Source organism: Drosophila miranda, chromosome 2 (assembly GCF_003369915.1).
Source record: "Drosophila miranda strain MSH22 chromosome 2, D.miranda_PacBio2.1, whole genome shotgun sequence".
Classification (NCBI taxonomy): domain Eukaryota; kingdom Metazoa; phylum Arthropoda; class Insecta; order Diptera; family Drosophilidae; genus Drosophila; species Drosophila miranda.
In genome coordinates, this window is record NC_046675.1 from 25,926,665 (window position 1) to 25,941,469 (window position 14,805).

The 14,805-nt window shown below is 41.0% G+C and overlaps 1 protein-coding gene and 4 non-coding genes across 9 annotated transcripts in view; 2 read left to right on the forward strand and 3 right to left on the reverse strand.

Annotated features, from left to right (window-relative positions):
• LOC108155085 overlaps positions 1 to 6,380 on the reverse strand; it is a 27,953-nt gene extending 21,573 nt beyond the window's left edge. Inside the window, exons 1-3 of one of the 5 annotated variants that reach the window (XM_017285704.2) lie at positions 6,264 to 6,378; positions 5,868 to 6,093; positions 1,839 to 1,913 (exon numbers count right to left, since the gene is read on the reverse strand). In XM_017285704.2, the coding sequence (XP_017141193.1) occupies positions 1,839 to 1,913; positions 5,868 to 6,091 (299 nt within the window). In that variant the 5' untranslated portion in view covers positions 6,092 to 6,093; positions 6,264 to 6,378. Of the gene's footprint in view, positions 1 to 1,838; positions 1,914 to 5,867 lie in introns of all 5 variants that reach the window. The other 4 variants (XM_033388575.1, XM_033388574.1, XM_017285705.2 and 1 more) reach the window with 4 other exon arrangements.
• Positions 6,381 to 7,061: 681 nt separating this feature from the next.
• Positions 7,062 to 7,134, forward strand: Trnaa-agc. The gene has a single exon. It is a non-coding gene; the product is annotated as a tRNA-Ala (tRNA).
• A 291-nt stretch (positions 7,135 to 7,425) lies between these two features.
• Positions 7,426 to 7,498, reverse strand: Trnaa-agc. The gene has a single exon. It is a non-coding gene; the product is annotated as a tRNA-Ala (tRNA).
• Positions 7,499 to 8,317: 819 nt separating this feature from the next.
• Positions 8,318 to 8,389, reverse strand: Trnap-ugg. The gene has a single exon. It is a non-coding gene; the product is annotated as a tRNA-Pro (tRNA).
• A 231-nt stretch (positions 8,390 to 8,620) lies between these two features.
• Trnaa-agc lies at positions 8,621 to 8,693 on the forward strand. Its single transcript has one exon. It is a non-coding gene; the product is annotated as a tRNA-Ala (tRNA).
• The last annotated feature ends 6,112 nt before the right edge of the window (positions 8,694 to 14,805 follow it).

Here is a 14,805-nt window from a genome sequence, read left to right on the forward strand (position 1 = left end):
CTGTCGCCTCACGCGCCGGTTGGGCGGGTGGTGGGTAACGATTTTAGCGTTACACGTTGGGAATCCGTCCGCAACAAATATTCTAGTCTGATTTTTGAAGAGATCTTTCAGAAATCAGATCTGCATTCAAAATCTGCAATTCTTCGGTGTTGATGTTTGTTGACTCGAATGTTGCATGTTGTTGTGTGTGCTTGAAGCATGTTTCCGATCATAATTTTCATTATTATTTCAAGTAATATATTAGCTGTTAATATTATTCTAACACTTGGCAATCAACTTCCGCAATCAACTTTCGTTAACCTATTCCTTTGAATCTTTCACTGGTTTAGAGCTATAATATTATAAACAGCCAGGCTCCGTTTTTCACATTCACAAAAGTTTTCCGATCTAATATGGGGCTCCCGTTTTCACATTCCGCAAGATTTATTCGTTTTCAAAACGAAAACATTTTCGTTGACGAAATGAAAAGTAAACGGCTTTTCATACAACAAAACGAACCTTAATTGCAAAAGAAAAAAAATAGATGACTTATTGATGCATTAACATAAACTTGACATCTATATTAAATTAACTTTTTCTTTCTTTATAAATAATTTTATTTGAACCCAACCTCAAATTTGCCTCGGAAAAAATTTACCAGGGCAACAACAATTTTCGTTTTGGTGCAAACAACAAAAATATGTGAAAACTGGAGAACCTTAAAACGAAAACGAAACGTTTTGGCTGAAAACGTAATCCGCAAAAGTAAATGAAAAACGGAACCTGCCTGATAGTATCAAAATCAACAAGTCCTTAAATAATCTACAATGGTAATCTCATTCAAAAATATTTTGTAAAGAGAATTCGTGATTACAACTTTATGCATGTCCCATTATCCCAGAAGAAATTATTTTATTGGATGCCATCATCCCATTCCTATCCGTTATTCAACAAAATTTTCTTCACTTTATTTGCAAGCTTTTCACAGACGGTAAGCTTAAGCTACAAAATTTTGAGATCCGATTGATAGCGGCATTTATTAGCTTTTTAGAATGGGAAAGATCTTTAAAACTAGGTATGGCATACTCAATCTAACCCAAAAAAAAAACTATAAATAATTGGATGCCCAATTCTATCTGAAAAACTTATTTTCATTCCAGATAAAAAGGGATGCCTTTTTTTGCATGGTGTTGTAGTCAATAATAGTTGAGGATTCTAAAGTGAAATGTGGCTTTCTTTTCGGAAGAATTCTTAACAGTATTTTATACCAGTTAAAGCCATAAGCCAGAATAGAAATCTTATGCTAGTTTTAGGCACTTGCCAAGAATATTAATATTCATAAATTTCTGATTTATTTATATTATAAATATTCAATACTCAATATTCTACAAGAATTCCTATTCACACCAAAGATTTTATAAAAACTTTTTTCCTATCCGTAATCAAAAAAAAAAACCCGCCAAAGCATTGAAAACTCAAAGATTTTTTTTCTAATATTTCATTGGTTGACTTTTGCTCATTCGAAATCCCTTACTCTTTCCCCTTACTTGGGGCAGACCTTGTTAACGCTTCTGGCGCGTCTGTCGACAGTGTCCAACCAAGAAATGCATATTTAGTCGAGTGTTAATAATGTGGCCGCCTGGGGGATTGCCGCCAGGGACCAAGGACCCCCCCGTCCGTAAGGCCTGGAAAGGTGCAAGCGTGCGTTAAGCCCAAGGAAGGGCCCCACGCACAGAGATACTACACTCCTGCCGCAGTCAGGGCAAACAAACAAATGGCTCAGCCAGAAGTGGGGTGGGGGAAAAACCAAAACAACAGAAAGGAAAAATGAAAGTGAGGAAAAATAAAGGAAAACTTGCCTGTCCCTGTCCCTGTCCATGTCCCTGTTCCATCGCTCGTTTATCCTTCGCTGCGCGTAGTGATTGTTTTGCTGCCTGTGGATGTGGGAAAAGATATAAATAAAAAAGCAAAAAATTAAAATAAAAATAAGAAAAAAGAAATGCATAACTAAACATGGGGCAAAGGCTGCGAGACTGGCAAGTTCGGGGGTCTCTGCTGTTAATTTTGTTATTCAAAATGTACCCAAGGAATCCCCACCCTTCCCATCCTTCCTTTCGAAATCAGAGATTTTTAAGGAAAGTCGCGACGTTTATTTATTTCCGCATTGCCAAGGTCCTTTCTTTTCTTTTCTTTGCTCTTTCCCATCTTGAGATTCTTTTGTTACTGTCCATCCATCTCAAGGGGAGTGGGAAAGTCGATTTTTCTGCACGGGAGTGGATAATTAAGTTCAGACCGTAAAAATATATAAGACCCATACCCAGACTTTATAGAGATTTTAATTTAGTGGTCTATAATTAAAAGTGAAGCGTTGGCCAATTTGCACACAATAAAAAAATGGGAAAATGTCAATGACAATCCCACAGATACAATTTACCTTTCGAACGTCACGTAGTTTCAACGTCAATTGCCCAGCGCTTGAACATTGAACGCACTCACACGGAAATTTCAATGACAGGGAGCTCCCCGCCAGAACAGGCAGAGGCGTAGACAGACAGGACGAGACAGGGGGATAGGCCGATTCAAATTTGGGAGAAAAGGACTATATCAGATACGATTTGCATTCCCAGTAGATACTTGTACATATCCATTCCCAGCACCCCCTTTTTACCCTACTTCTGTGGATCTCAACGTATCTCACGGATAGCCATGGATAGCCGCAGGACGGTGGCCACCCCACTTGAAAATTTATGTGTTAATTTTAAGGTGCCCAAGGGGAGATGGAGGAAGTGGGATTTTCCCTTTATTTATTTCTTTTTTCCTCCCTTTTTCCTGTATTGGCGAGCATTTTTCACAAAAACTTTATCCAGGTGCTGCTGCTGCCAGGGTCAGGCAGGCAGCAGGCGCCTTTTTGGAGGGTAATAAATGAGCTAATAATAAGTGAAATGTGCTTTTGAGTGACCCTAAACAATTGCTTCGAGAATGGACACTAGGAACACCCCCGGGCCCACGTGGAAATTGCTGTGAAATTGAGTTTTGGGGCAGCTTGAAAAATGCGCCAAAGTGTCGTCGACAAATTCCGTTGGTGACATGAAAAGATTTGTTTATAATTAATTTTTACCTTTTTTTTAGCGTATTTTAATTTTTTTTTTGGTTCAAAAACATGTGACGCGCTGAGGGAAATTAATTATTGTAATACCTTTGGTCAAAATTTTTTTGAGAGTTACTTTGAAAAAATTGCTAATAGCAATTAACGTAGGATTTTGTAGAGGAATGTAAGAGAACAACATTAGCTAGAATGTAGGGAAAACTCTATTGGAAAACGAACATAAAATGCTCTAGGCATGGCCTGAATATTTGAAGGTTATTTAATGTATAAACTAAAAAACTTCCAACATTAATTAATTCATTTAATACTATGGTAAATAATTGATACATGTGCATATATCTCTCCTCAGTAAAAATAGTTTCACTTGTGGAAGCATCCCTATGTAAAAGGAACCTGCTCTCAGATCTAAAGAGCATAAAGAACAAATCGCATTCGACATTTATAAGTGCCTGAATATGTCGGATGAGGACCAAGGACCAAGGACCGATAACAAGAGGCAACAACGGCAAAAGCCACAAAACACAAGTGTTGACGTGTTTTTAGGGGTAAGAGAAAACAAATGCCAGGCCAAAAAAGAGTGTACAAAACGAAGCGAAAATGGTGGAAAAAAAGTGGGGAAAAATGGGGAAAAAATGTTGTATCCGCTTGTTGCAAAATTCCAATCAATTTTTGTTGTTCTTGAGGACGATGAGGGCGACTCATTTGCCGGAAAATTGAGTGGACATGCATATCCGTAGAGCGACGGAAATGGTCAAGATGCAGGTCCCAACAGGCCATCAATTAGAATTTTTTCTGGCTGCTACTGCTGCTGCTCCTGCTGGTCCTCTTTGGGTCTTCCGTTTGTACCGGTCTGTGGGTCCTGCTTTGTCTTAGGCGACGATGGAGTCGGTGGCTTGTTTGGTTAACAAGATGAAGCTGACAGAGCCGCAGGTTATGGCCAAGGACCCATCAACGTCATTGAGACGGAGCCCCAGCAACCGAAACAAACAAACAAAACAGCCAAACAATGTCTGACTGGGAGTCTCTTCCTTTGGCTTCAGTAGTATCCATTCTGTGCTTTTGCGGCCCAAATGGAATTTTTGCGTTTGCCTAACTGGCAAAAAATAGCCAAATGTTGATGATGGGGGAGTCCTTGTCCTCCATATGGCATGTTATGATATGTGGAAAAGTCTGCTGTGAATTGAAAATCGAAGTTAATATGCTCTGCAGACTGTGAAACAAATCATTTTCAAGTTGTTAACGGAAATCGACACGTTTTTGCCATTTTATATTTATTATGAGCATTTTTTCGTGCTCCCTCTTGGCAGGGCAGCAGATGTTGCCAAAGTGCCAAAAGACCAGCACTTGCGTTTGAGGAGGGTGTGCGAATGGTTTGGAACCTAATAATTTGATGATATTTGATGGTTTTAAGGGGGTTAGCACAGGCTTGACTTGTAGGGTGTCTTCCCCTTAACTCATGTTAAATATAACCCTGACAAATATCCCATTAGCTATTCCCATAATTATAAAATTGCTGATGGTACATTCGTTCAGCGTCTAGTCCTCAAGCTGCCTCCCTTGATGGACGGGGGGCAGGTCTTCAAAAGCCCCCTCCACGGTACAGCAGACGGCACTTGAATATGCAAAACAGAGCCAAGAAAAAATTCGTTTAGGTAAGCTATTTAACGAGGCGTTAGTGCAGGCTACGACACAAAAAGAAACGAGGGGGAACGTTTGCTGCTGCGACCGCAACTCTACATTTATACCCGATACATAGTCAGCATGGCTTTCCTCCACCAGACGGCGCTAACGTTGAACGACCCAACAAAGAGTGCGTGCGAGAGAGACAGAAAACGTGTCGGAACACGTTGTCGGGCGCTGCGTAGCCACTGCAAATTGATTTGTTCCTTTTGGCTACAAAAATGATCCGATCTGATTCAGATTCAGATTCATGCCGTCTATAGGCAATCTGGTAGATATGGTCATTCTTTATGATTGTGCGTTTTTAGTTTTAGTTTAGTTTTTAGTTGCTTTGGCAAAGCCGACCATGAAAAGTGTGTGTTAGAGAGAGACGGAGCGAGAGAAAATGAAATTGTTTTCATCATTCTGGCTATAATAATTATACGATCTGGTTCAGATTCTGCATTCTAAAAGATAATGTCATTCTCTACGTTTCTGCGTTTTTGGTTTTTTCGTATCTTTAAAATTGTGGATGCCACAGATTTACGCCCTTTGTGGGAGCGGAAGTGGGCGGGGCGAAGTTTTGAAATATACTTATAACAGTGACAAGTCACAGAAGCTTGGAAACAAAATGTCGTTGCTCTAGCTCTTATAGTCTCTGAGCACTAGGCGCCCATAGGAACGGACAGACGGACAGACAGACATGGCTCAATCGACTTTACATGTACATACATATATACTTCTGGACGTGACACACATCCGCTTTCACTAGAAATCTAATATACCCCTATACACATTTTGAGTATTGGGTATACAAATCTTATACAGAACACATTATGTTTATGCGACACGGAGATCTGCCAGAGTATGGCGGGATGGCGGTGGGGGCGCCATAAAATTAGCAAGCACGTGAGAGACCCATCCTCATTATCATAATATTTCCCAGTGCGGGTAGAAAAGCGCAAACGTTGGCAGTTTAGTAGACAGACAGCAGTCCAGCAGACAGACTGGGAGTCCAGAGACAAGAAGACGCAGCGAGAATCTGTAACCTTGCTGCATGCTCCCTGCTAATTTATAGATGAAATTGTCATTAATATAGTGCCCAAATGGATGTATAGCTCACCAATGGTCCGTCGAATCCCAGTGACCACCTGTGCGACCAGCATTATTTCCATCGCGACCGTGCCGGCTGTTGTAGCGTGACCCTGGCGCCGACGCAGACGCAGACGCAGCCGCAGACGACGACGGCTCCGTGGGAGCACTGTCGGTTTTTTCGGTTTTCGATGTGCCGGAGTCGGCATTTGACTGGGCAGCTGGTGCTGTTGCTTCTGGTTCTGCAGTATCCATGGCTTAGAAAACGTACTTAACATTACCAATTGGTTTCAGTTGTTGGAGGTTATTTTTTTTTTTTATATACATATTTAAGGCAATGCGAATCATATCACAATTTGCAGGTGTACCGAGGTTTGTTTGTACTATTAGGTGCTGAAACCGCTGGAGGTCCTGACAGCGCTCTTACCATACTATGAATATCCTCGTTTTTTGTGTAAAATTTCACATAAATCCAAAAAAAAAAAAAAAAATGCACCAAAACGCTAAGTTCTTGACACTACAGACAGCTGTTTGACAATCGATAACAGTGTGGCAGTGGAGAGAGAAGAGAGTGCGTTGCCACCCCGTTCCAGAGTTGGGCGCCAATTCAAACACCAAATTCAATGCGCATTGTGATTGTATGTGTGTGTTTGTACTGTCTTGGCTTTATGCTAATGTCCCGCTGCTTATTGTTTGTAGAAAATGTTCTTTGCTGTGCAACTTCTATTTACTTTTCGCTTTTTTCGATGTTTCATTTTCTTTTTCTGTTGTCTCTATATTGCTTGTGCGCCTGAGGGGTGTTTCGGGCCCACTTTTTAAATTTCCATAATTATATGCATCAGCTGGCAGGTTGCTTGCTGTCTGTCTGGCGAAACAATAAAGCAGCAGAGAAAACAATGCCAAGAATAAAATGTACCAATCAGTGGTGTGTGTTGGCTTGTGCCTTTCTTTTCCTCATTTTTATGGCAGAATAAACCTGCGTCAAAGTGTAAATATTTGCAGTTTTTATATTATAATCAATGTGAATAAATAATAAAGCGAGAAATGCGACAATAAAGAAACCAACCAAATTGCGTAAAGTAATTGCGTCTGTTATTGTGGGTGGGGATATGGTTGATGGGCTCTGTTTCTGCCTCTTTCCAGATCGTTTCTGCACTGATTTCTTTTTTATCGTCTGGTAACGCTGTGCCATTATCAATCACTTTTGGCCTGCGCCTCGTCATGTGGGGATGTAGCTCAGATGGTAGAGCGCTCGCTTAGCATGTGAGAGGTACGGGGATCGATGCCCCGCATCTCCATCCGGAACGTGTGATCCTTATTAAGGACACACACACACCCTCTTTTTTCTTCAAATACTCTGGAGGATTTGTTGGAAAGTTGAACGAAATCGAAGTATTTTGTCTGGGAAAGTGTTTCGGACTTCCAAAAAAATTAGATCATATGTATTTAGCCAGGCGCAACAGAGATTTGAAGACGGATTCCATTGTAAATTTTTTAAAAGCTCTCTTATTATTTTATATCTAGTATGGCATATATTTGCAGGTAAACAAAATATATAAAGGTAAGGAAAAAAAGAAAATAGTCTATTCTGGAGATGCGGGGCATCGATCCCCGTACCTCTCACATGCTAAGCGAGCGCTCTACCATCTGAGCTACATCCCCATATAAAGGTACCTGGTTTTGTGCTCTTAAACGATTTCAAGTGGATTATTTTCATCCGAATGCTCTAATGCTCTATAAATAAATCGATCATTTACTAGGCATGGCCACAGTCGGCCGTTTAGTGGTTTGGTCATCAAATCACATTATACGCCATCGGAAAGTCAATGCAATGACACAGATTGATTCGACTGTGAAGCGGAGTCATTATTATTCATGATCGAGGAGTGATATTTACTATGGAATGAAGGGCAAGCCAGTCCGAAGTCACATAAACCCCGAAAACGGGTCTGATCAAATTTCGAAAACAAGTTTTGTAGGTGAATTACCATTTTACAAGTGAAACAACGAATGGAAACTTTATATACCCTTCCGACTATCATAGAAAACATATGTTAAATCTGTAATTATATTTTTTAATTTGATAAAAGTTTGCTTGGTTGTTCTTAGATAAGGGTACGGTAGAGATAAATTTTAACAGAAACGAAGACTCCATTTTACTAAAAACTTCTGTATCTAATATTTATCTCAGTTGTATTAAAAGATATCATGTACTTAACTGAAATATTTCACTTTCAGTTAATCGGGCTTATCACCCAAAATAATATATTGCATAAATAAAAATCTTTGAAAAAACTCATTTCAATATTTGAATTATACATTTCATATATATCATATTATACATATGTACATGTATAAAGGAAAAACTCCCATTGTACTTGAAATATTTTGTGTGTCGCAAGCGATTTTTAAAAGTAAAGATACTCTTTGTATGGGTATAGCACTACTCTAAAATCCGGGAAGCCGAACAAAAATAAATCCGGGCTCAACCGGGATTTGAACCCGGGACCTCTCGCACCCAAAGCGAGAATCATACCCCTAGACCATTGAGCCTCTTCCATTTAGGGCGTCCCAATAGTCGAATTCAGCAACCAATTCCTAGCCAAAATCTAAAAATAGCCAAAAAGTGAAATCTCAATTTGTTATGCACCAACCAGTTTTAGTATCTTTTGTTTTCTATTGGAGGTCAGTCTTCAAACAGATAAACTGCATATTTCAGGTATAAATTACCTCTCTTTGGTGGAAGGAACCGAAGTAGACCTTTGGACGAGCGGAAATGCACACGGGGATGTAGCTCAGATGGTAGAGCGCTCGCTTAGCATGTGAGAGGTACGGGGATCGATGCCCCGCATCTCCAAAGTTAATATTGTACATTTATTTTTTAAGGACATTTCCCTTTATTTTGTACAATTATCTGTGGCGGCCATTATTTCCAGTTAAAGGCACTCAAGGGTAATTATTTGCATCAAGGTTCTTGGTCAAAGCACAAAGAAAATTAAAAGGAAATGAATGGGTAAGAGTATGTTCCTAGGTAAGAGATTAGGGTGGGACGTTTCACGCGTATACATTTAGACAAATACATAAATATTTAGCAAATCATTAGAGATTAAAACGTACTGAGACTAAGAACCAATAAATGATCCAAAATATCCTTAAAGTGATGGGGTTCTTAGGTAGGATCTAGAAGCTAAGAAGCTAGAAGATCTAGAGCCATAATTAACGATCGGAACGTTCCTGCGAAAAGTTCTTTAACCCATTCTGCCTATGCCCTCCATTCCTATTCCTTTTGCAGACCCATCCATCAGCCTAATGGAATAAGCACCCCAGACCCACAGTTCGAGACTTGCCAACTCTCGTAACCTGCACAAATATTTAATTATTCATAACTTTAAACAATCACGGCGACGTCAGCATCATCCGTGTAACCCCAGGGTCTAGAGTCCCACACCGATGCCACCCGCCGTTTACGACTCAACAAACACAATGCGAAACAGGGATCTATGGGGGTTTCCTTCCCCATCTGCCACCGTTTAGCCTGCCTCCGCTGGTAATAACATTGTCGTAAAATCATGTTTGGCTTATCGTGGGGCCCCGGACCGGGACCCGGGACCAGGGACCAGGCGCCCAGGTCCTGCCAGGATGATGATGATGATCTGGAATGGGAAGAGTCTTGTGCGCGCTGCATTTAAATGCCGTCGAGAAACAGCGTGAATTATAGTGGCGTAGGTTAAATGCCGTTAGACAGCCGCATAAACTACGAGAACCCTTTCGCATTTTTGACATGAAATCCCATCTAACTTTTTCCCAGATACATTTCAAATACACATATATATGTATCTCTATACTTGTATATTTGGGTGTATTTTGTGCAAGTCAAAAAGTTGTTGGCGTCTGCTTTTAATTTTTGTGAAATTATTTGCATTCTCTAAAACCAAGAAAACTTGTCCTGACATCCTTCTGGCAGCTCCTTTTGGTATGGGTATCCCAGTCACAGTCCCAGTCCCAGTCCCATCTCTGGTACTGGTCCTCCTCTTGTTTTCTTGTAATTATCGCTTTTGTTTGTTGGCTGAAACTTTTGCCAGGTTTTGGCCGCCGGCTAACATACAAAATTAGCGCTCACCAAAATGACTAAACAATATTTACTATTCCAGGATGCGGGTTCGGGCCCTGGACTGGGCCAAAAGAAAGCCCGTCTCAAGACGCTGCCAACTACGAGGCAACATATTGTCGTTGCACGCTCAACAACATAATTTTCTAATTGGCCAAAGTTGCTGCCAAGTTTTCGACAGCCCAAGCCAGAGACCAGAGACCAGAGACCAAGAAAACATTTCTTCTCACTTTCGGTTTGCTAATTCAATTTTAATGCTTGATTTCATATTAATTGAAAAACGACTTTTGAAAGGAATGGGCTGCGGCTTAAAGGAAGTTGAGATTTGTTCATCACGTGTGCAATACTTGGTATTTTACAGTCTTTGATATTATCCTTTTCGTGTTTGTCTGAGAAAGTATATATTTGGAGCTATAGATCTATAGCTATAGCGAATTTTGTACGTCAGTGAAGCTTCCTTAGTTGTACATATTTTTAAGAACTGAACTAAGAACTACTTCTTGTCTAGTCTAGTTTATAATCTACCTATTTATATACACTCCCGCTGATTTACATTCTATATTCTGTCAATGCTGGGGCAACCCCCAATTTCCACAGCCAAAATCCATTGAACTCATTGAACCGAGACCCCCGAAAGAACCAAAGTTGTATTTACCCAAAGGCTTCTTAAGCCATTCGAAGGCGTTCATAACAGATGACCTCATATTTGTGGCAGAGCACCCTCCGGTACGTATCCACACAAGTTTGATTTCCAAGATGCTCGTTCGTTTTTTCTTGTCTCCTCTTTTTATGGCAGGCACAAAAGCCAAAAGGCAAACACACTCGAGTCATAAAAAGATGCCTGCAGACAAACAAAGCGGCACACGAGCATAGACCAAAAGGCCAACATAAAGATCAAATGTCAATACGGGAGTGGGGGCAGGGCGGGGTAACACGCTAAACGTCGCTGTATAGCAGCCAAAGAGAAAGGAAAGACAAACAGCAGCGACAGGAAAATGTACAACAAATTTCTAAACGTTGTCATAAAAATGGAATGAAAACAACCAGAAGGCGGTCATCGATGGTAGTGGATGGGACTTTACTCCAGTAAAACTTAAGACATTCAATAAGTTTACTTACTGGCGTTTTTGGGGTGCTGCTGGGCTTGGGCTGACCTTTTTATCGCTTTAAATATGTTTATGGCAGAGTTAGGGGTAGGATGGGGATAGGGATGGGGATGGGGATGGTCTGCCAGTCTGCTTATAAATCTCAGAGGTTTTATGCTCATGTCCATGAAATTATTTCTAACGACAATGTGTGTGTGTCCATGTAAATTATTAGTTTAATAAACGTTTCAGCATAAAGCGCTTATTAAATTTTTTTGGAGATCATATGTATTTTATGGAGCTGGATAAATATCAAAAGAAAAAGGTAAGGAAAGATAAAAAAAACCTTATTGGTATTCGTTAAAAAATTCAAAACAAAAATCCACACAGAAATCTAACAAAAGTACGTCTAGAAAGTGCAGAAAAAATAGCTATAGACTATAGTGATCTTAAAATATTAATTTTTCTATAAAATAATTATATTATTGGTACACTATATATTCAAAAGTCGGTCTAAAGGAGGTTTTACAGGTAAGACTGTTCCATTTTTCAATATATACTAATCAAATTAAACCTCTTTCACAGAAGGCAAGTATCGGGAGGCCAAGAGGACCACACATCCTTAGAGAACCCCATCTCCACTCCACCTAAACGAACTAAACGCCTTAATCAAATCACGGCGGCCATAAGGATACCCTCATAAATATGTCAATTAATGGCCACCCTCTTCCACGCCCCACCACAAGGGTCTACGTCTGAGGTCTACGGGTCTACGTCTACAGTCGTATACTCGTCTGGTGTATCTTATCTCAATGAAGACATAAACGACTCTGATATCAATTTATGTCAATGTAAATGTTTCTTTGTTGTTCGCCCGAGATTGGGTATAATATATGCGCCGCACCGCACACCTCCACCCCTCTGTCCATCCCCTAGAACATGTGTCAGCGAATCTTAAATGGAGCTTATGAAACTATTAAAAGGCGAGCAGACAACACACACATGGCGTCCTACAGGACTGTCGTCGACAGGAGCAACAAGCTAACAAACAAACAAGCAAGCAAACTAGAGAACGTCCTCGTAGAAGAGGGCTCGGTCCAGAGATGGGGGAGCCATCTGAAGGGTTGGGGGTAATTAGTTTGCTACCCGCTCGAGGCGTGCCCGCACATGTCCCATCGCATTCTGGCCACTATACCTATACCTATGCCTATCCATTTCTTGCTCCTTTCTGCCATGAATAATTGAGGAGCGATGGCAAAAACTTTGACCAGCTGTTATCCCGTGGAAAAGGTTGACAAAACCTCAAGCAGGGCTAGCCGCAAGACCAAGACGATGGTAATAATGATGATGACGCCTGATGATGAAGACGTTCCCCGGCGAAGAAGTTGTCTTCATTTTGTGGAGATTACTCATACGCACGATTGCCCAAGAACATTAATTATTTAGCAGGCTACAAGTCTGTCTGTCTGACTGTCTGACTGTCTTTTTGGATGCCTTTTTGCGGCTAATGTTAATTGCCTTTGTCCTTGTCACAATTTGCATAATTCTGCTCTAAACAATAAAAATCTAATTTGGCCTCGTTCGCTATATAATTTCTTGTTAAATTCATAATTGTTAATTTCTGTTGCGGCATTTTCCTTGGGCTTAACTTTAATTAAGAGCCAAGTGGCGGGACTGCTGGCTCTCTGTCTCTGTCTGGTGTCCGCCCAAGTCGGGTTCATAAGGGTGGAAAGATTGAGAAGAGTCGTGCATGTGAATGGCCAGTGAATGGCCAGTCCCTGACCGGAAGATGATTTTCAAAGGGAAGGCACTCAATGGAGATTCTAATGAACTTTTCCTGGCAGCTGCTGAGATTTTTTGTGATGCAATGTATTTGACTAGTATTTCTAGTTAGAATATACAAACCGGATCAGTAAATATGAAGACTATTTCCATTTTGAGAACACGTGTATTTTGTTATATGTACTTTTTGGTATCCAAATCTCAGAGATGGTGTCTATTCTGAAAGATTCTGTTTAGAAAGATTCTATGAAGATCTAGGTAAGTCCGGGGATCCATGCCTGTCTTCAACACAGTGGGGATCCTGGAGTCGATCTGGAAGGAAAGATTATAAGGGAAATAAGGAAGTATTGTACTTATATTGCACCCAGACCATTTTGTGTCCATTCTTCGTTGGATTACTCCTTCTATAACCAATAAGTCCCATCTCCTGTAAGCACCAACTATTCTCCATGTCAGAAATTAAAGATTTCCAATTCGTTTCTTCATCTACCCACCTTCTTTTCTACTTTCTACAATCGAAGTCAATTTAACAGACCGACGCCTCCAGCCGATTTTGTTGTTTCTGCCACAATTAGACCCCTCCTGCTATGCCTTCTTCCTCCCGCCCCCCAGCAACCACAAAATGTGGACCATTAAGCAGCAAAAACTTTAAGCGGTACCCCAGCCCCAACTCTCTCTTTCCACCACTGAATAATGCCAAGAAACAAAAACCATTAAAACAATTTAATCGCACTCGAAGCGGTAGAAAGTAGCGGTAGATGGGCGAAACAATCTTCCAAAAACTCGCGAATGAAATGCAAAAGTTTTTTATATTTTGACGCTTGGCGCCTTTCGTGCTGGCTTCTGATTGTAAATCGTTATCCTCCCAGGAGACAAGTGAGTCCGTGGCCGCATTAGGTGTTTGCCACTGCCCCGCCGCGGTGCTACCCTTACAAGTTAATTTCCACATTGGGACAGGACTGACACTCCCATTCCGCCATTCCGCCCTTCCTTCCCTTCTTGCCTCTACGGCCATTTCCTTGCCACTTTTGTTTAGTTTTTGATTTGACTTTTACTTTTTGGTTGCTGGTTTTTCGGGTTTTCGGCTAATTATCATCATTTTGGCCAAATGCCTAAAGCGATTCGCCATGGCCCCCCGCTCCGGACTGCCTCTTGCCAAAGTTTCAATGGTCCTGAGGGGGGTGCTCGGGCCATTATGTAGCCATCAAAATAATTTGTTGTTCTTCTGCCACTCCCTGGATGGGGTGCATGAACTTTTTGTGGCTGTGATTTTCCTAGCCAAGAAACAATCAAAATTTAATGTGCGGCGCCGCGTTTTGCGTTTTGATTGAAAAATAAAATACTCAACGTAATCAAATAAATGCCCGAAACAGCAGCAGAAGCCACCCAAAAAAATTTGCAAAATAAACTGCCTCATCATTTCCCAAGCATTCCCGGAATGCCCCCCCCAAATCCGTAATTCCCAGTCCACCAATTCGATGCCGATTCCACCCGCATTTGCACGATTCGTTAAACAAAGCACACGTTAACAGGAGCGCACTGACGGGCGGACAGACGGACGGACGGACCGAAGGCCGCTCGGATTGTGGGTGGGGCAAGGGCAAACAGACACATCCCGGGCGGTCAGTTTCAGGAGGCTGCCCGGCGGCCAATATGGAACTGCAGAAAGGGCTGGGCTACCCAAAGAACAGCAGGCCATATGGAGAAGGTATTTGGAAAATTTGAGGCGTGATTTAATATAATGGAAAGTGGTTTACCAATACTAACGCTCATTCCTGGGGTTTCTGCTTCCTAATACTAATTCAAGGCTGTCGATATTAATCAGCAAATTGCCTCAGTTTTGTCCTTATCTGACGATTTAGCTACAACTGTTTAAAAAGTTTTTTAATCCATAAAATCATTCCCTGCTTTATGTCAAAAACCAAAACCCACTTTTCTCTTTTCTCTATGGTCGTGTAGAGCATTTCAACTTCCTTAATCCCTAAACTCCTCGT